This window comes from Microtus ochrogaster, assembly GCF_000317375.1.
Source record: "Microtus ochrogaster isolate Prairie Vole_2 chromosome 14 unlocalized genomic scaffold, MicOch1.0 chr14_random_2, whole genome shotgun sequence".
Lineage (NCBI taxonomy): Eukaryota > Metazoa > Chordata > Mammalia > Rodentia > Cricetidae > Microtus > Microtus ochrogaster.
Genome location: NW_004949097.1, coordinates 6,333,010 through 6,358,514, shown reverse-complemented (window position 1 = coordinate 6,358,514; position 25,505 = coordinate 6,333,010). Strand labels below are relative to the sequence as shown.

The 25,505-nt window shown below is 40.0% G+C and overlaps 1 protein-coding gene across 1 annotated transcript in view; it reads right to left on the bottom strand.

The window, feature by feature from the left end:
- Pik3c2g (phosphatidylinositol-4-phosphate 3-kinase catalytic subunit type 2 gamma) overlaps positions 1–25,505 on the bottom strand; it is a 361,584-nt gene that overhangs the window by 15,714 nt on the left and 320,365 nt on the right. Inside the window, exon 32 of the mRNA XM_005364544.1 lies at positions 14,256–14,350. Coding sequence (XP_005364601.1) covers positions 14,256–14,350 — 95 coding nt within the window. The remainder of the gene's footprint in view (positions 1–14,255; positions 14,351–25,505) is intronic.

Below are 25,505 nucleotides of genomic sequence, written 5' to 3'. Positions count from 1 at the left end.
ATTGAGCTATTATGTCTGTGCTAAAAAATATCTTCTTTTCAGATTCCCCTAAGGATCTGCTCCAAGGTCTTGAGGGTCATTGTCTTTTCAGAGAGATGTGCATGGCAGTTTCCTAGGTTTGCTTATCAATCCTGTCACAAGTCTTTGGGGACATTCTCACCATTAATGGTTAATGTGGGTGGACCCAGGCAACTGTGGACAGTGCTACCCTTAGGCAGGTGGTCCTGGGTCACATAAAAAAGCAAACTGAGTACAACATGGAGTTAGCAAGCTATGTTCCTTCATATTCTCTCTCTCTCTCCCTCTCCCTGTGTGTGTGTGTGTTCCAAAACAGGGTTTTACCATGTAGCCCTGACTGTCCTGGAACTCTATAGACCAGGTTGACTTTGAAAAGTTCTCTGTTTCAACTTATGCTTTGAATTACTTCCTTGAGTTTCTGCCCTGGCTTCCCACTGTGATGGGCTATAAATTTCAATATGAGATAAACCCCAGGTTGATTTTGGTCACAGTGTTTACCCAACCATTAAACGCAAACACGTGCTCATCTAGATGAGTGGCTGAGTGAGCGGTGTGCTGTGGGAATTCTTATACCCTCTCTTTCTCTCCTACAGTTTTGTTTCCATTTTATTTCTTGCTTGTGGAGTAGAAAAGATGAATCAGAAAGAAATAAACATGGTCCTTTATTCTTGTGAGACTGGTTGTGGTATTCACATTTAATTGGACAGATACCATGTAGAGATCCCTAATGAAGGCAGAAGGGGGACTCATATTATCATTAACTATTCTCCACAGATGAAATCAATGTCTCAAATACATCTGCTATTGTTTTGTCAACATACATATGTGTTCCTGTTAACAAAACTTCAGTGTTTTAAAAATCACTTCTTCTATGAGTTAGGTGTGGTGGTCCATACCTGTAATTCCTGCCCTGGGGAATTAGAGGCAGAGGGATCTTGAGATTGAGACTAGCTTGGGGTCCATGAGACTCTGCCTCATAGCAACAAAGTAAAAAAATAACAATAATAGGAAGCAATGATTCACTTAAAGCTTTGAAAAATACTGTATATTCCATAAATTTAATACGAGCACGCATTAAAAGGATTTTAGTGATGCCTGATGAATTATTTGAAAAACAGTCTTAGGAGGCTGGGAATATGAGCAAAGTAGTGCTTATTGGCAAATATGTAGACCTTCGTTTAGATGCCTAGACCCTATGAAATAAACTGGACGTTGTGACACATGCCTGTGACCTCACTGCTAGGAGATGGACTCTGGAGGTTGGTGGGGATTGACTAGCCAGATGGCTATCTCATGAGCCCCAGGTTCAATGAGAGGCTCTGTCTCAATAACTAAGGTTGGAGAGGAAGATATCTGATGTTGACCTCTGACCTCCACACGGCATCCATCGGCATCTATACCATCATACACCTGTGCACTCCTTTACACTCTTCATAAGTAATTTTTTTTAAAAAAAATGTGCCATTCCATTCTAAAAGAACAGAATGAAGTGTTTCAGATGACCTTAGAATTTATTAGTAGGATTTTTCTCCTTAACTCAAGAATGAAGCATAGGCGATGAACAATGTAGTTGAATTTAAAAGGTGTGCGTGCATACCAGTCTTTGTTCATGATGTTGATGTCTAACGGATCTGTCTGTACGTATGTGTTCCTGTATGCCATGGCACACATGTGGAAGTCGGAGGACAACCTGAAGGAGTAAGTTCTTTCTTATCATACAAGTCCTGGGGACCAAACTCCAGGTGGGCGGTTTTAGCAGAATGTGCCTTTACTCACTGAGCCATCTTGTTGATCCTGGACCACTTTCTTAAAATAACGCACAAGTTAGTATTGTTTATTTCATTGGAGGTTTTTTTTTTCTATAGACTTATATGAGTCTATATGAAGAAAGTAAAATAATTCAGGGTGCTTCTAGATCGAGCTTTCTAGGAAGAGCGATGAAGTTGCAGATGGCTTAGGGTCATCAGACACTGTGAAGCCTTCATTACGTTAATCTAAAGCTTAATTGTATTTAATCCATTATTATCTTTCTGATGAATAATTTATGAGAATTCTCCATCATTTTTGAACTTAAATGCCTCCAATCATTGAATAATGTAAGCTTCAGTGGAAATCAACTGGCCGTAATTAAAATATGATAGAATTTTCAAAGCCTGAGTTAGATGCCAGAAACATAAGAACATGGTAAGAACATTTTCTCATCTGTCTACATGCCTGAAAAACTGTAATGTCTGTGTCCAAGTCAGTCATCAGATTAACTGCTGTGTCACAAACAACAGCTGAAGTATAAGGCAGAAGTGTCTGGTACTCTTTTTTAAAAAAAACTTAAATACTATAATCATCTTTCCAACTCACATGTGTTGGTCAATATGAATGAAATGATTTCAGGTTTTCATGAATTAAATCAGGATGTTCTCTGCTTCATTTCACACCAATTTAAGCCTTTCATGGGCTCATATTATTGATTTTCAAGACTTACTTTTAAAAAAAGTTTTTAAAATGTCTAACTTTTATGTATTTACCACTTTGAGAGGGCCATGATCAAGCAGAGACAAAACATCAGGATACTTTGTTAGTTTTCTTTTAAAAAATAATTATTTAATATTGTTTTAAAAATTAAGTATATGTGTATGCCTGCATGTGAATATGTGCACATAGTAGTTGGAGAATTCCTGCAGCTAGAGTTACAGGCAGTTTTGAGTCACTCCAAGAGGTTTCTGGGAAACAAACTCTGATCGTCTGTAAGAGCAGCACAAGCTGTTCTCTTAACTGCAGAATCATCTCTCCAGTGTCTTCAAGGGCATAAGTAACTCATTGCTGTGATCACTTCAGCAGTGTGCACCCATTCTTGCACATGCACGTGCGTACACACACACACACACACACACACATGCACACACACACACACACACACAGTGTGTCAGTCATCAACCAGTCTTCTACATCTGTGGATTTTGTGGTTTCAGCTTGGATGCAACAAACAACAGATAAAAATTAACTTTTAAATTGCGCCTATGCTGAAAACATGTTTTTCCTCATGATTATTACTTAAATAACATAACATAACAGCTATTTCTATAATAGTCATACTATAGTCAGCATTATAAGCAAACTATACCATTTTCTGTGTGGGTTTCCAGAAAAACTACATCACTTAATATAAGGGAATAGGATTTTCAGGGGTTTCCTGCAACCAAGGGATGATTGCATTTTAAAAATATTTTACTTTAACGTCTTTAACAGCTCACAGAAGTCGAACTCTGATAGATTAAAGACCTTTTATGACCTAATACATATTAATTGCCTTGCTTCTGAAAACCAATGAATTAGGGGGGAATCATTAGCCAGGCAGTTTAGCTGAAGGGACAATCCCCAAATTCAGTGAAACTCTGTCTCAGAAAAGATGGAGAACAGCAGAGAAAGACACCAAACACCAACACTTGGCCTCTATATGTGCACATATCTATGTGCCCATACCTGTGCATCCACATGACAACCAGCCCAGTCTACATAGTGAGATCCTACCTACAAAACCTCTGTGGAACAATGGCCTTTTATCCTGTTACTTGTATTATTTTAATAAAACACTGATTGGCCAGCAGCCAGGCAGGAAGTATAGGTGGGGTGACTAGGCAGGAAGTGGAGGCAGGGCAATGAGAACAAGAGAATTCTGGGAAGAGGAAAGAGTCAGTCTGCAGTGGTTCACCCAGATGTAGAGGACACAGATGAGAACACCTCGCTGATGAAAGGTACCAAGCCTTGTGGCTAACACAGACAAGAATTATGGGTTAAGATGTAAGAATTAGTTAATGAGAAGCCTGAGCTAATAGGCCAACCAGTTTATGATTAATGTAGACCCCTGTGTATTTCTTTGGAACTGAATGACTGTGGGACTGGGCGGGACAGAAACCTCTGTCAACGCAAAGCAATGAAGCAAAAGAAGAAAAACAAAGATGCATTTGGTACAAAGAAAAGTCAAAGTCTAGAAAAGATGTATTAGTATCACTCAAGACAAAACTGAACCATCTATATCACAATCCAGCAAAGGAGAGTAGAAAGTGCTGTCAGGAACAATGATAAATGGTAGTAATCTAGAGAATTTAATTCAAATGCTCATGAAGGATTATGTGTGTCCATGATTGTATTTGGAAATTTTAACACCCGTCTCTCAGTAACTCATAGAGCTAATGTATACAAAATCACTAGGACAGACTAAGGCTTGAGAAAGTTGGTATTAACCAGCATGACCTAACTGACATTCACCAAGCTCCCCACCAAGCAGTGGCTCTGCAGATTCTTTACAGCCACACCTGGAGCATTTGACAAGCTGCACTGAGTGCTCTCAGTCAATCTAGAGAGACTCGGATCACGTGAACTATGTCCTTAAATTGCCTTCGGATCCTCTTACTTCTCCCGCCCTCTTGCCGGTATTCTAAGACTTTACCACCAGGTATGAGGCTGAGACCAGGGTTTTGGTGCACACTGAGGAAACACTTTACCAGCCTCAGCACACACTGAACTACAGGCCCAGGCCCTAGTTTGTTGTTTATAACATCCTTATTTAAGATGTCCTTAGGAGCAACCATCATCTCTGTAAGCAATGACTTTCTTTTTTTTTTTTTTACATTTTCTTTTTTTTATTGAGAAAAAAAAATTTCCGCCTCCTCCCAGCCTCCCACTCCTCCCGCCCTCCCCCCACTCCTCTCCCCCTCCCTCTCAAGTCTGAAGAGCAGTCAGGGTTCCCTGCCCTGTGGAAAGTCCAAAGTCCTCCCCCCTCCATCCTGGTCTAGGAAGGTGAACATCCAAACTGGCTAGGCCCCCACAAAGCCAGAACAAGAAGTAGGATCAAAACCCAGTGCCATTGTCCTTGGCTTCTCAGCAACCCTCATTGTCCGCCATATTCAGAGAGTCCGGGTTTATCCCCTGCTTTTTCAGTCACAATCCTGCTGGCCTTGGTGAGATCCCAATAGATCAGCCCCACTGTCTCCATGGGTGGGTGCACCCCTCTTGGTCCTGACTTCCTTGCTCATCTTCTCCCTCCTTCTGTTCCTCATTGGGACTTTGAAAATAGACCCATATCTATCACCATGCACAAAACTCAAGTCCAAATGGATCAAAGACCTCAATATCAGTCTGAGCACACTGAACCTGATAGAAGAGAAATTGGGAGGTACCCTACAACAGATGGGCACAGGCGATCGCTTCCTAGGTATAACCCCAGCAGCACAGACATTAAGGGCAACATTGAATAAATGGGACCTACTAAAACTGAGAAGCTTCTGTAAAGCAAAGGACACTGTCACTAAGACAAAAAGGCAACCCACTGACTGGGAGAAGATCTTTACCAACCCCGCAACAGACAAATTTGACTTTCTAAGTTGTATTGATGGATTTGATTCCCAATCAGTTTCTGGAAGTGGGTGGGTGTCTTTGCCTCCCTCTTTCCCTCAGTTCTCTGACTTGGGACCAGAGTGGAATTAAAGTAGATATTGCAGACAGCCCTGCCTCTGACAGTTTTCTAAACAGTTGGTAACAAAACAATGCAGATCCAAATAATTCACAAAGATGGAATCAATTAGAATAATTTTAAACTGAAGGACAATGGAAAACAACATACCAACATTTGGAGGCTACAGCTAAAGGGATGCTCAGGAGAAAAACTGCAGCTCTAGCTACCTGTGCTATAAAGGACAAATTATTTCATGATGTTGCTTTAGTTTTTATTAGAAAACTTGGAAGATATAAAACGGTAGCGTTTTCATTTGTTTGCAGTTTGCCTGCTTGGGTCTCTCTCTCTCTCTCTCTCTCTCTCTCTCTCTCTCTCTCTCTCTCTCTCTCTCTGTATGTGTGTTTCTTTCTTTTCTCATGTCTTTGAAGATATTATCTTTGCTCACAAAATCCCAAGTTGAGGACTCTGTTCTTGGATACTTAGAAGATTCTGTGCTGCCATCCAACTTCTCTGTTTTTCAGGTGGTTTCTTCCTACACTACTTCATCTTTCCTGGTGCTTTCCTTTTTTCTCACTGTTTAAAAATGTCCTTCTGTTCTTCTGCATTTGGTTTCAGTATTTGAAAAAGTATGTGAGGAGAAGAGTCTCTCCTGAGGGAAACAGTGAAGAAGGAAGGTCCAAAGAAGAATACAGCACTGAATACCCCGAGGAACTGGGGTGAACACAGCTGAGGTGTTAGGCAAAATGAAGACCCATGGGTTTTGGATTTGAGTTTTAACTCAGAGTGTACACGAGCTCCCATGCAGTATTTTAGTGTTTATGCTATTAGTGAAGAATCCTTTAACATACTGAAAAATAGAGATATTCTTAAAACACTTGCAACTGAGTTGCAATACATGTCTGGACACTCAAAATATACTGGTAGATAAGGATGTTTGACAAATTTAAAATTGGACTTATTGTCTTTAAGTATTTGCTTGTGAATAAATCTGTAACATTTTTCTATTCTATCTCCTCTGTGGCTTGTGTTATTTATGCCCTGTGGTTGCAGATCCCCAAGAAAGCTATGAATGTGAACCTTTTAGTGTGTTTTTTTGTAACTTAATTCTACAGTTTCTTGAGTGTGAACTTTGTAGATGACATTATCATGTAACAGTGTTAAAAGGTTGGACATGTCTGAAATACTGAAACAAAGGAAAGAATGTCATAGCAACTAGTAAATAATTCACAGATGAATAGAAAATATTGAATAGCATTTAGAGCATAATAGACATGAAAGGGAACTGAATGGATTTGTTGATAACTATGTATAAGAATAAAATAATTGAAAGATGGAATATAAGTTAGAGTGAAGTTTTAGTCAGTCATTAGGTGAGGGTGACACAGAAACTAAGTAACAAGTAGTGCCAGAGTTAGAAAAGGTCTTTGTGGAAAGCAGAGGAGCAATTTGGAATTTTTGAGATGAAAAGATATCAAAGTATAAATGTCCTTCAGACAGTGAGAAATGTAAAAAAGGAATTCAGAGAAAGATTAAAAATAGAGATTTAAATTTGGGGGGAATTTCCTATTATCTTTGAAGTCACAATATATTAAAGTAGGAGAATAGTTTCAAGATTAGCTTCAGTCAGGAACCTAAATATTGAAAGGCCGATAAGGCAAGATATTAGAAAGAGTATTTCAAAGGAAATTTTGAGAACATATGGAGAGCAAAGACTCATAGACACCTGGCAACAAAATAAATAATGAAAACAAAGATTAAAGCTGTTGGTATTAAAAGGAGATTGATGGTAATAAGTTCATAGAAAAATGTAGGATTGATTTCTTTGAAAAATAATTGGTCATCATTAAGGATTACAAATACACTCATCAAAGCAGCAATGTATAAAAATCAAACTTACAAACTTTTAGATTTTCTATGTGGCAAAAAACTCACTGAAAAGAAGTCAAGAAAAATCATTCTATTCATAGAATGTAGCAAAAACGTAACACTTAGGTATAAACTCAAAAGAGGATGTTAATAATGATTTCTAAGAAGGAAGACCTTGGAAGGCCCTACATGGTTGGGCAAACATCCCATCAACATTAAGCAAATGCCCATAATATCAAGGGTGCTACACATTCAGTGGAGTCTCCAGGAAAATTCCAATGACATTCTTTGCAAATCCCTTCTATCCCAAGTCAACATTTCAATGAAAGCACAAAGACCTAGAGTTACTAACAATCCTTATCAGAAAGAGAAGTGCAGGAGGTATCCCAGTGGCTGGCTTCAACTGTACTACAGAACCATGGTGAGAAGCAAACAGCAGGTTAGTTAGGGCACAGAAAAAAAGAAACCCTCACAGCTACAGCTATCTGATTTTGATAAAACTATTAAAAATATAGGAAAAATCTGAGTATTGAAGAGATGACTCAGCAATTAAAAGTACTTGCTGCTCTTCCAGAGGACCCTTGTTCAGTTTCTAGGACCCATGTCAGGAGGCTCACAACTGCCTGTAACTCCAGCTCCAGGTAGTATGACACTCTCTTTTGGCTCCTGCAGGCACCTGAACTCAAGTGCACACACACACACACACACACACACACACACACACACGAGAGAGAGAGAGAGAGAGAGAGAGAGAGAGAGAGAGAGAGAGAGAATTTAAAATAATAATAAAACATAGGCAAAAACCAGATTCTTTTAACAAGTGGAATTGGAAAAAGGGAAAACAGTACTTACATATAAAGAAAAATGGAACTAGGGGCTAGAAAGACAGTGGTTAAATACACTAGCTGCTGTTGCAGAGGGTCTGGGTTTGATTCCCAGCACATACCTGATGGCTCACAATAGTCTGTCCCTCCAGTTCCAGGGAATTTGTCACCTCTGTCTGGCCTCTATAAACAATGTACATGCATGGTTCACACACACACACACACACACACACACACACACACACACACACACACACGTACAGCTAAAAACACTCACACAGATGAAAGAAAATTAAAGACTGAAACTAGATTATCTCTCATGGCAAACAAAAATCAGCTCATACTATGTAACAGACCCGATGGCAGACCTAAAATGCTGAACCACTAGCCGAATACAGGAGGAACACTCCAAGATCTAGGCATAGCAGTGACTTTCTAAATGGATCAGCAATAGCTAAGAAAATAATGGGAAAGATTTCCAAATGGGATTGCATTGCATTTAAAAGCTTTGGCACAGCAAAAGAAACAAGTAGAAAATACAGACTGTAAACTAGGAAAGAATCTTAGCAAAGAACTCATTTGTCAGGGAATTAATATACAAGCTAAAAAACTGAAAAATAAAACAAAATGCCTACTTCAAACAATAAAACTGGCGAATGAAAGAGACACTTTTCAAACAAAGAAGTACAAATGACCAATAAACACATGAACAAAGCGAAGTGTCTTTTGTGAATTGGAAACACATGGGCTTGTTTTTGAGATGGCTGACTCTGTTTTATCTTTCCTTCATAAGAAAATGTTTCCTTCTGTCTTGTGTCCTCTGAGATCATTGCCCAGCCAGGCAACTTCTGTGTGTTGGGACATCACTTCAGCTCATTCTAAACAACTACTGACTTGATGTGACAGAGAGACATAATGGGGAGATTTAGAACCACTGGCTCATTCTAGTGGTAAGTTTGAGGGCCTGGGAATATTCAAATTGTGTCAAAGGGACACAAAGAGGAGACACTGTGCACACCAGGGGAGATTCTGATCTCAGGAGGATATGCACATGGGAAGGCTGCAGAAACAGTGGGAAGAGTATCTAAAACGGGGAACCTGGAAGAGCCCTAGAGTTTTACAAAATATTTCAAGTCCAAATGATGATAAAAGTTTCTTTACCATACAAGCTGGAATATTGTTAGATGTCTTGACCATGCCTCTGTATAACTGCAGTCATTTGTCGGCTGTGATCACTAGAGTAACTCATATTATGCTTCTTTGAACGAGAAAGGATATTTTAAAGCAGTTTTGTTTGAGCCTGTGTTCTCATAGGAGGAAAGGGGTTCCTAGAACAAAGCTTTGAAGATTTAATATAAGATAAACAATTCCTTTCATCAAACTTAATATAATACAACAGGAGTTTGGGCATAATAATTCATTTTAATATTAATATAAAATCAAGCACAACTTCTGGAGTCTGATTACTTTGGTACATGAACACATTGAAAGATTTAAAATTAAATAACAATTAGAACTGGAAATAGGCAAAGGAAATAGTTTAATAATTTGTTAGATATTTTTGTGTCCCCCATATTAAAATATAACCTATTTTCAGATGAGTGGGGGAAATAATGGTTTAACAACACTCTGAGGGTAGCAGAGATGGCTCAGCCGTTAAGAGTGTATACTGCTCCTGTATAAGAACTAAGTTCTGTTCTCAGCACCCACAGTGAGCAATCCACTTCCTCCTGTATCACCAGCTCCAGGACATCAGATGCTTCTGGCCTCCATAGACACCTACACCCATGTGCATCTAAATACACACACACACACACACACACACACACACACACACACACACTTAAAATAAACAATGTCTGAAACACGCAGAGAACTTTGGAGATGGCTTTCAAATTTGAAAAGAATCCTAGCTCTTAGTTGTCTATATGAGAAATGATCCGCTATTTGAAACTAGTATTTGACAGATTTGAAGCAACAACTGAATAGGATTGGAGGGCTCTTTCATATGGCAGAGGACTCACTGAAGAGATGACAAGGATGTGTCTGACATGTATGACTGGGCCATCAGTGGGTACAAAGGTCCTGGGGCAGCAACATGCCTTCATATTCCAGGCAGAGTAAGGAGTCACTGAGGCTGGGATGGATGGAGAGATTGAGGTCAGAGCCGAGGTTGAGCCTGTCAAGCAACTAGACGTGCACAATTTTGGATGACATTAGGTATCTTGATTTCATTGTACGTCAGATGAAACTTCAAAGGACTCTGAAGAAAGAAATGGCAGGAATGGGACTTTCTTCCCACAGCAGTATTAGAGCTACTGAATTCAGTACAGATGAAAAGCAACAGGAGCAGAAGCAAGCAAAACTTTAAAAGGATAGCGCGATGGTTTAGGTGGGGGAATGATGGTGATTTGAAGCAATGCAGATGGGAAAGTCTGAGCTTCTGGGTTTATGCTACAAATAAATAGAATCTCCATATAGGATAGATGTATCCTGTAAGAGGAGTGGAATTAGATGGCTAAAAGCTTCAGCATGTGTCACTTGAAGGCAGAGAGTGAAATGGTGATGGACAAGATGAGACTCGTGCTTAGGGGGTAGCTATCAAAAGTTGGATTTGGAGCATACTGAGTTTGAGATGCTGATGGGAATTTTGAGAAGCCTTCTAACCAGCTCTGGATTTGGGGAGAACAATGAAAAGAGGTTGTAAAGAAAATGACAAGAATTGGAAGTTGTGAAGCTAAAAGTAGAAAAAGAGAAGAGATCTCAAACTGAAACTTGGAGTTATGACTTTCTCCATGTCAGGAGAAAACCCAGAATCACCATGATGGATGCCTGTGTAACCTTAATGCTCTGGAGGCTGAGGAAGGAGGGTCACTGTCAGCTTGAGGGCACATAGTGAGTTCCAGGCCAGCCTAGGATGCATAGTGAGAACCTACCTCAAAACAGAGCAAACAAAGCAAAACAAACAAGAAAGACTAAAAGCAGAGGCAGGAAGTAGATGGAGAGAGAGCATTGGGCCAGTATTAATAATGTTCTGTGGGCACTGACATCACACAGCCATGCCCCTTTGAACCCTCAGGGGGACCTTGTGACCGTTGACTCTTTACTCACTTTTTCTCCGTATCTCATTCTAACGCTTACCACCTATTCTTCCTGGCTTTGAATGGCCTCATTGGTAGGCTTGACTTCGTAAGTGTAAAATACATTTTTTTTGGAAACTGTCAAATGTAATTTTGAAATTCATTGGTTGGATGGACTAGGTGACCAACTTAGTTAATATTTTTTTTTGATCAAAAATTAGGCATGGCCATTGAAAAAAGTCACCCAGATCACTGTGAGATTTGCATCCCAGATATGAAAGCAATTTCAACAGGCATTCTTCTAAATTGTTTTGAGTAATGAAAACATTACTGAACCAAATAGGTCATTTCCAAGGGGACTGTTTTCATGGCTAACAAGTAGACAACAAATTTATATAAACTCTTTAGACTTAGCAATATTTCTTACTATTCTTTTTGTCACATGATGATATAGATGATCAAGAGCCATGAACACACATATAACCATAAATTATATTTGACTGAATCCTCATGTTCCAATGTAAAAATTTCTGGAGCAACTGCTACTCTGATTTACAACAGTTCTCTTACTCGAAACAATGGAGGATAATTACTTCATTTTGAGACAGAGACTTTTAGTTTATCAGGCTGGCCCCAAATGTGCTACATAACTGGGGATGACCCTAAACTTCTGATACCCCTGCCTCCGTCTCCCAAGTGCTAGGATTTCAGATGTGTGTTACCACGCCTGCTATAGTCAGTGCTGGAGACTGAACCTCGGCAAGGACTCTATTGATGGTGCTACATTTTCAGGAAGTTATTTTAATAAATAAAACATCTACTAAACCTTGAAAGTATGTGTTCAGATATTTCAAGACCTGACAACTGTGAACACTACAGATTTAGCGAGAAACGTCCTAGACTCTCTGGCTAACATTGTCTTCTAACGGATGCATCCCCTGCAAGTTATGCCAATTCCTTGTTCACTGAATAAATATTTATTAAATGTAGTGTGTACCAGACACATGTCATGTGGTGAGGAGATTGCTGCCTTAGATCCTTCCAAACACACCCTGAAAGACTTACATGCACAAGGAATAGAGCCGCAACTGAGTTGGCTTAGTGCACGTCATGAGTTGTCTCTGGTAGCCATGTCATGTGCAGGGCCTGTTTGGAGGAGCTAGTGATGCTTAGTTTCCCTTTCTGTTCACTATGCCCACACTGAGTTCATTTTTTACTTGCCCCATGACACAGAAAGCTTTCTGGCCTCCCAGAGAATTACCATCCTTTGTTAGGTGGTGATCTTTCTTTCTCCATATCTCTCTGATTTTAATTCTTAATGAAGCTCTTCTGTAGGCCTCAGAGGAAAGGTTCACCTTGCCTTTAAGGTTCCATCACATTTAAATCTCCATGTATTGTAACATTTCTGTCTAATTTGCTCCCTCTCACCTTGAAGCTGGATCATGGCCTTGAAACACTTCCATTCAAATAAACCTTGCTTCTGTTTAACACAATGGGAAACCTGCCGAGAATTCCTAGACAGGGTTGCTGTGTTGATGTATGTTCCCTGACAAAGAGAGATCACAAAGAGTGGAATAACTACCTACTTCCTCTAGGTACAGACATTGAAATAGGACTACAGTATCAAGAACAACCAGGGAAGGGCTGGGAAGGTGGCTCAGTGGGTAAAGGGCCTGATGCTCAAACATGCGATCCTGAGTTCAGGTCCCAAGCATCATAATAAAAGCTGGATCGGCAGCATGATTCTGTCACCTTGGTTCCAGGGAGGTGCATAGCTACCTGTTGCTCACTGGTCAGCCAGTCCAGCCAATCGGTGAGTTACAGATTGAATGAGAGATCCTGTCTCAAAAAGTAAGATGGAGATTGATAGAAGAAAATGTCTGACTTCTAGCCCCCAAATGTGATTGCACACATGTATTTGTGAACACGCACACACAGACACACACATAGACACACACACACACAAGGAAACATCAGGATAACAGAATGTCATTGAATAGAAAAAAAAAAAAACCGAAGATGCCAGTTAACAATGAAAGAAACAAAGATGAAATGTTTGGCACAAAAGAAAACAAATTTAAAAACACTGTTTCAAGGACATGCAGCAAACACCCAAGATAACAAAATCCCATTCTTCCTTGAAGAGAAAGAAATACATCTAAACAATGACACAAGAAGGTGATGACTAAGATCATAATGCAGAAGTAAAAATAAAGATACAGTGAGACTTTTGGGTGGAACCCCCCAGAAGCTGTTAGCTTTACAGAGACAGAAGATAGGAGCTAGGGTGCCACACAGTAAGAGAGAGTAGGTCTTCCTGTGAGCTCCGTCAGATGAGCCACAGAAATTTTTGGAAACCACTCTGTTTCTCCCCTGCACCAAGCCATTCCTGCCTTCTCAGAGACTATTCACAGGGTTTTCCTAGACCTTCATTTGGCGTATAGGCCCGTGTTCACTAGATGACTTTCCCTGTGAGATTCTGTAGCCTTTACACTAAAGATCATGTTCAAACTGAGACAAAAACAATGCCGTTGGCTACTTGGTCCTCATTTAAACTTGGCTGTTAGACCCATTTCTGTTGCAGAATATTCCTTTATACTGTGTGAAGACGTATCACTGTGCTTGGTTTAATGAAAAGCTAAACAACCAATAGCTAGGCAGAAGGTATATGTGGGGCTTCTGGTCAGAGAGAACTCTGAGAAGAAGAAAGGCTGAGTCACCAGGCAGAGGCAGAGGAAGCAGGAAGGACAGAATGGAGATGAGGTAATGAGCATAATGAGTGAGAAAGATGCAGATTAAAAAATACAGGTTAATTTAAGTTATAAGAGCTTAGGAGCAAGTCTAAGCTAAGGCTGAACTTTCATAAGTCTCTGTGTCATTACTTGGCAACTGACTGGCGGAACAGAATCAGACTCATTATGCATTTCCTTTACTAATGCCGACACTAATGGCCCAGAGGAGGTGGATGGTCTGCTCAATGGAGGGCATCTGGTCTCTTTGGACATGGGAGTAACTTACGATATTTTTCATGTGTTTCACCAGGATGGTGAGCTTCGAGTCCTCGTATGTCATCAGTAACTGTACTTTAGGGTTATTGTCTGAATATTTCTCACCTGAAAGAAACAGGGAGTGTTAGTTAAATCAGAACTATCTCAGCACAGAATCCACGAAGCCTTTAAAGATGAAGCAGGCAGGACCAGCAGAAGAAGGTGATGGGAACTTTCTTCAGATGATGTTGAAATATTCAGAAAGTTCAGGACCCTGGGTGCTTAGTCAGAGGTAACCTAGCTCTCTTCCTGATAGTCTATCCCAACTTTGATTGACACCGTTATTTAAACAGCTATTGAAAGTTAAGACCTCCATGTACCTTTTAGTTGTTGCTTCTCTCACTAGCCGATGACCTGATTAAAAACTGGAGGTCAGAAACTGAGCGTGATCTTTAAGATAAATTTTATTTTAAATTGTGTGCCTGTATGTGTGCATGTGTGTATATGCACACACACACACACACACACACACACACACACACACACATAATCACACATGAATGCAGGTGCCCATAGTGCATTAAATATCCTGGACCTGAAGTTACAGGCTGTTGTGAGCCACAGAAATGGATGCTGGGACCCAAACTCAGATTCCCTGGAAGAACAGTAAGTGCTCATACCTTCTGTGACATCTCTTCAGTTCAATGGTCTTTAGAAATCTGTCAATCTGGTCTTGGGACCCAACTCTGCTACCTCAGACTTTCACTGTGACTAAGCTAATCAACTTTCTGTGGCAAGTGACTTACTTCTGGGTAGCTGAGGTGAATAAGTGATGAAATCCAGGGGTTTGTAGTGCGGTGAGCACGCAAAGACACTCGGACCTGCTCAGAGCCATCCTGCATTGCACTCACCCCTCTCTGTCCTGGGGTCTCATAGAAACTAACTTAGATCCAGCTGGGTGGTGGTGGCGCACACCTTTAATCCTATCCCTGGGCAGGCAAAGGCAGGTGGATCTCTGTGAGTTCGAGGCCAGCCTGGTCAACAGAGCCCAGACTTCAAATCTGTTTGTTTCCAGTGCTTATTGCTTTCTACAGCAGTGTTGATAAAAACCAATCTTTGGATCAAAGTGTCCTTTTTTACTTTAAAAATTCATTTTTATTTTGTTGGTGGGTGAATGCATGCCATGGAGCCAGGTAAGAGGTCAGAGGACAACATGTGGAAATCGATTCTCTCCATGTGGGTTCCAGGGATTGAACCCAGGGCACCGTGCTTGGTAGCAAGGCTCTTCACCCTCCTACTGGTCATGGGATTTGCCTGACACCAAAATCACTTTGTATTGGTGTTTATTAATTTATTTTATCCCCCACTATCATTTTATTTTGTAACCCACATATTTAGCCCTTAAAACATTCTTTGCTATGTTCTTCAGTTTTCATTTTATTTGCTTCCATTAAAATGCTCTTGACCATCATTTTTTGGTTGTTGAACGATTATCCTTTTCCAAAGTCTGACCAAAAAGTTAAATATTTTGGGGTCTACTTTGCCTTGAACACTCTTGGCACACCCTGTGTCAGTTCATACCTGCAGTTATTTTACAGGTAGTGTAGCCGACTTAGATCTATCTTGCACCTACTTCTCTGCCTCCAAAGGACAGATTCGGCTATTTGTTTTAGAGCATACACATAAGGTGTTTATTCAATAGCAAGGTAACATCAATTTGACCTTGAACTACATCATTATGTCAATAATATAAATACTTTAGTTTTTAAACTGAAAAGTTTTGCTTTTTTTATCCAAGGATTAAGCATAGATTATTGCATGTCTAATGATGCCCCCTGCTAGTCTCCGGTGTACAGGAGCTAGAGAAAGTTAGAGGATAAAGAGTTATTGAAAACAAAAATGTCAGTGTTCAATTTCAGATGCCTTGCAGCTCTCTTTGTTTTCAGATGGTTAATCCGAATGCTCTCGGTTTTTTCCAGGAGGATGAGATTGCACCAGCAGCCTGAGTCCTTCCTGCATTTCTTGCTCATGATTACTAGAGCAGGTTATTCATCACGTGTAGGTGATAGTAACTTTATTAGCAATTAATTGAGTTAATAGATAATAACGTGGATTACTGATATTTAAAAGAGGGCTTCTTTGAAGCAAGAGGACATCTGTTACATAAATACATTAAAAGTCACTTAAATATCCCCATTATAGTGATTGAGGAACACTGTAAGTTGATTCGCACTGAAGCAAGTGACATTTCATAATAAAAAAATATTAGTGAATACTAGGGATAAAGGTGCTAAAAATACTGATGACTTTTTAATGCACGATGAATATTATATTTGAATTAAGGAGTGAAGGAATTATTAAATAGAAACCCAATGTATTTAATGAGTGAAGTTTTAATTAAGGGTAGGAAATTATCATAAATTAATGATGGAGTGTGTGAACAGTAAAAGTATGATTGCTGCAATCTCTGACTGACAGTGATGCTCTCCTCTGGCTAGGACTCTAGTATGGCTCCCCTCCTTCCCCTTGGTCCCTTGCTCACCCATAAGGGCAAAGGGGGCAGAAGTGGCAGGATGGTTCTTGTCTGGCCTGTGAACATGATGGGAATATCCTCAGCTCAGCTTAGTCCAGAGTATAGGAGATATGTAGGGTTGGAGATGGTAACTGGGGAATCACCTAATTTGCATTGAGTGGCATGCTCCTGTCATACAGCTGGATTAGTAGTAGCATGGTCTTATCAAAGCAGCTAGAGTATGTCACCTAATTACCATAAGGTAGTAGGGGAAGAGCATTTGCAGGGAACTGTGTCAGGGGTCACAGTAGAGAAAAGTCAGGCATCCGGGCTTAGAGACATTCTCTGAGTAAGATCAGATAGAGAACAGGAAACTCTCTGCTGGAAATTTTGCCAACAATTTTTGTTCCATTTTGCCAAGCTTGAAGAGAGCTTGCCAGGCCATTGTAGACGGCAACCTCTGACCATCAGGGCCTCCCAACACTCTACAGAGGGATTGTTATCCAGAGATTGCATCATCGTATTGGGAAGTTCAGAAGCCCAGAAAAATCTGGGTCACTAGGAATTCTTAACAGCTAATAGGCAAGTAGCAGATTGAGAATGTACCAGCCTATGGGAGGCGTTCCACTACATTCTCACAGCCAAACCTACATAGTTGGTTTCATCTGCTTTACACATGTGGAAACTGAGGCACTTCCTCCAAAGTCAGGCAGATCAGAAACGGTGGGTTCCAGGTGCTCATAGGAGCTGTGTTTACCTGAATAAGACTGTACTAGATGGAGTCAGTGGAAATTCCAGTATGGTTGGGAGACCCCCAAGGCCACAATCCCCAGCTGAGGAACTATTGCCAATTGGGGGAGGAGGGAGAGTCACTTGTATTTTAGGGGTGTGGCCACTGGTTGTTTGCTCAAGCCCTCAGTATTGCTCCATACCCATGCATGTATGGGACCACTAATTGGTATCAACAGGTTGTGAGAGTAAAGAAGAGAGTTGGGAAGAGGCTGGTTGTACCAGGGAAGCCTCAGGAGAAGTAAAGGGGAAAGTGGATGGTGGATATGATTAAGGCACACTACATGCGTCTATGAATTTTTCAAAGAATAAATTAAAATACTATCTAAAAAAATAAATGGACAGAAAAAAAAAACAAAGTGCAGGATTAAGTGATCTTCAGGGCCATATCTATAAACATCATGCTGTAACTGGAAAAATGAGAGCCACAAGCATAAAAGAAAAAGTTTAAATGAAGAGCTTGGGAAAAGCTGGATGTGAAGAAAGGGATGCTGGAATTCTGGCCACTGTGGCATGCTGGATTCCTTACTCAGTCCTGGTAAGGTATTATTCACCTCCAGTGTTTCAGTCCTGAAACTCTGAACTAGCAAATACTTTACTTCCTATTTTCATAAAAAGTAATATTTTGAAGTTTTTTTAATAAGACAAGTTATTCTCATGATTAAAGGTGACAAATTACTTTTAAAGTTTGAAGTAAAAGGTCTTCCCGTGCCTAACATGTATTGTTCCATAAAAGCAAAGGAATATGCAATTTCTCTTCTCCATTGTTGACAAAGACCATGGCGTATTACTCTTCTGCACAAAGTCCTTATGGATATTTTTACATAGATATTACAAAAATAGCTTTTAGTTTTTAAAGTATAGTTTCCACTCTATTGGGAGTATTTGTTGAAATAAGAGCGGCGGGGCTGCGTCCCCAGCACCCGGCCGCCCACATGGCTAGCTTAATACTCGAAATAATTACACGGAAACTGTATTCTTTTAAACACTGCCTGGCCCCAATAGTTCCAGCCTCTTATTGGCTAGCTCTTACATATTGATCTAACCCATTTCTATTATTCTATGTAGTCCACGAGCCGGCTTACCAGGAATGATCTTAACCTGCATCTGTCTGGAGTGCGGGAACCATGGCGACTCACTGACTCAGCTTCTTTCTCCCAGCATCCTGTTCTGTTTTCTCCGCCTACCTAAGTGTTGGCCTATGAAATGGGCCTAAGCAGTTTCTTTATTAATAAGAAATCATTCCCACATCATTTCCCCTTTTTTTGTTTAAACAAAAAAAGGAAGGCTTTAACTTTAACATAGCAAGCCAGCTCGTGGGCTACAAAGATTAATAGAAATGGGTTAGATTAATATGTAAGAGCTAGCCAATAAGAGGCTGAAACTAATGGGGCCAGACAGTGTTTAAAAGAATACAGTTTCTGTGTAATTATTTCGGGCATAAAGCTAGCCATGCGTGCGGCAGGGTGCTGGGGACGCAGCCCCGCTGCTCTTATTTCAACAAGTATTGTGATTTATTTAACGAGTTCCACACAATGGGCAGGTGGGTCTTTCCCGATGACGTGTAGGCTTCGTGAACCATGTTTCAGGGGACAGCCTCACAGACATGTCATGGGTGCCAGTTGGCGAATATCAGAGCAAAAACTCAGTAGCAGAATTTGCTGGTCAGAACCTATTTGCCTGTGCAATTTTGATAAATATTGCCAAATTAACTTCCACGGTGCTCCTACCGATTTATATTACCACCAGCAGCACATCAGAGGCCTGCTGATTTGCAACCAAGATGCTAATTAAATTGTTGGTTTTTTTTGCCAATTTGATGAGAGAGAAAGAAGAGTGGTAAGGGGAACCCATGGCATGTATGTAATTTAATTTGTATTATCTTCTGAATGAGGCTGAGCATCTTCTCACTGGTCAAGAGCCACTTGTGTCTTGTGTACTTATCTTTCATAGTCCTAATTTTCTTATGCATTTCTAGAGGATGATTATATGCTATGTGAACAAATCTTAAGGATGAATCAGCAATATTTCATCTACCTTGCCACTCATCCTTACATTTTCTTTTTGCTTTGCTGAAGTGTTTACTGCATGCAAGGTTGTTAAGGTGTCTGAATTTTACCCTCAGCCATTGCAGTACACTGCAGGACTATAAAGGGCTGCCCTTAGATTTTCTTGATCCTCTAGGATTTCATTGCTTGCATTTAACATTTCTTTTTCATTTGTTATTTATCCTACAGAACGAAGGGTGTGCACTACAAGCCATGTCCTGAGCTTCTCTTCGTTCTGGTCACATACGAATTTTCTATGTGCATTTGGCTCTACTCATGGACAACCTATGGTATCTGTCGTACTAATCCTCTAGGATTTCATTGTTTAACATGAAACATTTCTTTTTCATTTGTTATTTATCCTACAGAATGAAGGGTGTGCACTACAAGCCATGTCCTGAGCTTCTCTTCGTTCTGGTCACATACGAATCTTCTATGTGCATTTGGCTCTACTCATGGACAACCTATGGTATCTGTCGTACTGATCCTCTCATGCATCCTTTTAGGCACAGACCCCACACTGTTTGAATTTTTATGGATTTTATTTTTTTTATCTTCATCTCATTTCTTTGTCCTGTTTTTTCAGAATTTTTTGACTTTTCTTTGCTTATGAACTGTAAAATAAGACTATTGTTCTGCTAAAAATGTACTAGTTAATATCTTTAAAGAATAAGTTGCATTTAAACACATGTCAACTGTAACGTGCTGAATCTGCTTCTCCAGCATGCACGCTTGCATCGCTCTTCAGATTCCTCAGGCTGCCTTTTGGTTTGCATTGGGGCTTACCTCTTCTTTATTAAATCCCTCCTAGGCATCTTTTTGTGAATACTGTTGATGGAACTACTTTGACTTTTAAATGTTCTAAATAGTCGTTATATCTGACATATTTTATAAATACATATCAAGAATATCTTTGAAAGATATAGATATACATCAATTTGTAGCTTTTTTCATTAAATTCTTTCTATCATGTGTTGGTAGTTGATATTTCATTTCCTAGATATACAATGACATTGCTCCCAAATAATTTTGGTTTTGTCTTACAGACAAAGTTTATGCTTCTAATGTCCTCTTCTATTTAATTTGTCCTTAAGCAAGTATTTTTGGACTTGTCATGAACAAACCACTGTCCTAAGTGTTTTAAGTAGAAAGGATGAAATTCCCCCTTTGACACATTATCTGCATGTGAGAAATAAAAAAAAAAGCACAATAAATAATTAAAGTTTGTATTAGGGTGAACTAAGTAACACAGGACGATAAAAGCATTGGATGCTTCCAAAAAGCAGACCACCAGCAGGCAGCCATGGAAATCTTTATGGAAAAGACACATTTTGAGGAAAGACTGAAAGGTGAAGGCGTGAGTCCTGTCTTGCCACTCACATTCTACACAGTGTAAGGTGATGTCACAGTCTTGGGTGTGGGGTTTGTCCTCCACTTGAGCGCATGTGATTGTCAGTGCTTTTTTTCTCTGATCTGTGGTGAGCTCTGGAAGGCTTGTTAGGTTTTCCCATGCAAACATACTCACTGTTTCTTTTTAGTTTTTGAGTGTTTTAAAAGGGAAGTTGATTTTTATCTGATGCCCTTTTAGGCTCACAGAGATGACCGTGTGAGTTATTATTTTATCTTTTTATATATAATATTAATATAAATGGTTTCTGGCCATGATGGATTATATTTCTTCAGTGTGCTGATGGACTATTTTGTCTAATATTTTATTTAAAGTTTTCCATTGATATTCATGTGTGATATTTCTCTCTGATATCTTATTTGCAGTTTTTATAATTTTTTATGCTCTTGGTATGAATACATTGTTTCAGAAAGCAAATATGAATAATTTCCCTTCCATCCCATGCATTATCAGTTTAAACAGCGGTGTAACTGTCCACTCTTACATGGTTGCAAGGTCGTCAGAACTCTACTGGGGCTGTTTGCATGATGTTTTGAATTAAGATTCTGTAGTTGCTGGTCAGCTGGGGCTGAAGGATTAGCAGTGACTGTCAAGAGACTGGCATCTCCGAGGTGACATCTGTTGCTAGGACAATGGATGCTATTCTATTGAGGGGCTGGCTGAAATTTCTTTTGACCCAAGAGTTGTTAAAAGAGATTTTGTTTATAATTTCCAAACATAATTGTCTTCTGGGTTCCTGAAACGATCCAGAATTTTCCACTAGCTCATAGTTAAATGATAGCGTCTGCAGTATGTCTACTTTTGGAATTTTTTAAATTTTTTTTGTGGCCTAATTTGCATTATTAATTTTACTTTAGTTTTTGTATGAACATACTTTTTTCCTCGCTCAAAGTTTGCAAACTGAAAGTTGTGTGTTAGAATATTCTAGAGAATTAGATTCTAATTAAGAATTAGAATTAGTATGCTTTTGTGGAGTTCTCTATTGTCTCACAATTTTTGCTTTATATATGTTGCTGCCACATTATTTAGGGAAAAGTCATAACATCTCGTATCTTTATTGAAAATTTCACAGTCTAGAGGAAGGTTCTATCATTTGTTTAATTGTAATAGAAGCTTTGGGATATAAACTCTCCTTCTACTCTTCAATATTTTCATCTGTGGTCCCATTTACTTTGTATTTGTCTAATATACCCATGGATCTATTTAAAACCTCAACCTTTAAAATCCAGTTGTTTTAGGTGTGTGTGTGTGTGTGTGTGTGTGTGTGTGTGTGTGTTTACAGTAACTGTAGTTGTGGTTTGTCTTCTAACTCCTATTTAAACCATTTTCCTCAGTAGATGAGTTAAACTCACAAATAGCCGAAGTGATAATCTGTTTGTTATCTAACAAATAAAGCTTGCCTGAAGATCAGAGTGCAGAGCTAAGGCACTAGTTAGCCATAGAGGCCAGGCAGTGGTGGCACACACCTTTAATCCCAGTACTCAGAAGGCAGAGGCCCATGGGTCTCTGTGAGTTCAAGGCCACCCCGTGCTATATGAGACTGAATCTGTCTAAAAGAGAAACAGATCATACATAGGTGATCCTAGCAGTTGGGAGTCACATACCTTTAATCCCACTGTGGGAAGGAAGGTAGGGAACAGTGGCTCTCAACCTGCGGAGTGTGGCCTTCTTGGGGTAGGATGACCCTTTCACAGGGGATGCTTAAGAACATCAGAAAACACAGATATTTGCATTGCGATTCATAACAGTAGGAAGGTGGAGACAGGAAGGGATATGGTTGGGCAGAGAGTTCTGAGGTTTCATAGAGACAGCCTTCTGTCTGAGGATTTGTAGAGATGGGATCACCCCTTCTGTCTGAGATAGAGGTAAGAACTCTCTCGTGGATGGTGGCTCTGCTTCTCTGATCCTTCAGCATTAACCTCCGTATCTGAATCTGGGTTTTTATTACAAAGAACAATTACTGTTACAAATATCTATTAATGTTTTATTGTACTCCTGCCTTGTTGGTTCTGTGATTTTTTTAAAGAAAGCTTTCACAAAGCAAGCTGTTTCCACTGAGTAAGTCTCTGATCTGTAAGAACATGGTGCTTTTATTACGGGATTTACCCTTGCTCAATAGAGTTAGGTTTCAAATTCCTTTTGACAAATATTTGTTTCTTAACAGAACCAAAGGGAAAGGCTCATTTCTCACTCCATTTTCATTGGCCACCCAATTCCATTCACTGTTAGGACTTTCCCCAGTGTTCACTAGTACTTGTGTTTTATTAGGACTTCCCCAGTGTTCACTAGTGCTTGGTCACTGTTAGGACTTTCCCCAGTGCTCACTAGTACTTGTTCACATACACTGAGGTATATTATGTTCAAATTCTTTTCTGTTTTGAGATATATAATATATCCTTAGTATGTCCATATTGCCATGCTTCTGAACATGACAGTTCAATTTTTTTCCATCAAATGATGTATCATAAAACTTAAACTGAAAACCTATATCCCACAATTCAACTTAGAGGTTTTAGATCCACTATTTTTATTGTTGGTTTTAGTTTGTTTTGCTTTTTCACCAAGTTGGCAGTTGATAGAGTAGACCATTGACTAGCGAGTGCCTAACTTGCAGAATGCATGGCTTCAAGTTCTCTCTCAAATACACATCATAAAGTGGAAGCAGTGACTTGAGGTTATGAGTTAAAGCTTGTGTTTACAACCATGTGAGGTTACCAATATCCTCTAAAAGCAATTATTAGTTTATCTTCTTAGAACTGATTATCATTGTCCAAAGTTGTACCACATTACTGTGGTGAATAGGCATGACCCCCATAGACTCATGTGTTTGAATGCTTGGCCCATAGGGAGTGGCACTATTAGGAGGTGTGGCCTTGTTGGAGTAGATCATGATCTTTTTGGAGGAAGTGTGCTTTTGAGGTTCTATATGCTCAAGCTATGCCCAGCATGGCACACAGTCTCCTTCTGCTCCTTGAGGATCAAGATGTAGAACTTTAGGTTCCTTCTTCCTTCTCCAGCACCTTGTGTGTCTGCACACTACCATGTCCTGTCATGATGATAATAGACTAAGGTCTGAACTGTAATCCAGACCCAATTAAATGTTCTCCTTTACAAGAGTTGCTGTGGATATGGTGCCTGTATACAACAATAGAAACCCTGCTAAGATAATTACCTGTTGGTTTTTTTTTTTTTTTTTTTTTTGGTTTTTCGAGACAGGGTTTCTCTGTGGCTTTGGAGCCTGTCCTGGCACTAGCTCTGTAGACCAGGCTGGTCTCGAACTCACAGAGATCCACCTGCCTCTGCACCGAGTGCTGGGATTAAAGGCGTGTGCCACCATCGCCTGGCAATTACCTGTTTTTTTATTTCCACACGTTGCCACATATCTGCCTTTCATATGTGAGAACTGTGTGCTGGGCATGAATTTAATTAATGATTGAGTAATTTCATTTTTGTTTGTGTGACAGTATTATATGATGTGGAAGTTGTTATGTTTTGGATGTCTTCTTCAAAGGTCTATGTTTTAAATGCTTGGTTCCCAACCCATGGCAGTGTGGGAAGGTAGGAAGAAAACAGTGGCTCTCAACCTGTGTAGTGTGGCCTCCTTTGGGTAGGATGACCCTTTCATGGTGGTTGCTTAGGACCATCAGAAAACAGATATTTACACTATGATTCATAACAGTAGCAAAATTGCAGTTATGAAGTAGCAACGGAAATAATTTTATGTTTGGAGGTCATCACTGTTTGGTTGGAAGTGTCACCCCAGCCCCTGGCACCCCTATAGTCAAAGAGTCTGGAATGTTTGATTGGAAAGTTTCATTCCAAGCCCTGTCCTCTGGGAGTTGCTTTAGTTCAGACTGAACCTCCAAGAAAGCCTGCCAAACGATGACCCCTCCCTATGGAGGCTCAAGACCACTCCCACAGAATATTTCAACTGCCCCCAGAGCACAAACATGTGGTTTCCCAGTCTTCCTTCTCCATCTCCTCTGTGAGGGCCTAGAAAGCCACCTGGGAGTGCTGGCATCCACTAAACCTGGTCTTTTTCTAATTTGGTTTGACTTGGTCTGATTTAGATTATTGCGTCAGCTGAGAGATTTATCAAGATGCAAAAACGTTTCAACCACAACATGAGGAACTGTATTAAAGGATCGCAGCATGACCCTCAAAACAACATGACCAAATGTCTGTGAACTAAAATCTCTGGAACCATGAGCCCAAATAAATTGTTTCTTTCCTCCTCATTCTCCTCCTCTTTCTTCTTCTAACTTTCTTTTTATTTATTTATTTTTTCTTGGAAAAAAAATTTCCATCTCCTCCCATCCTCCCATTTCCCTCCCCTTCCTCCTATTCTACTCCCCCTCCCCCAACTCCTTTCCCCCTTCCTCTCCAGACCTAAGAACAGTCAGGCGGAAAGTCCAAGGTCCTCCCCCCTCCATCTAGGTCTAGGAAGGTGAGCATCCAAACCGGCTAGGCTCCCACAAAGCCAGAACATGAAGTAGCATCAAACCCCAGTGCCATTGTCTTTGG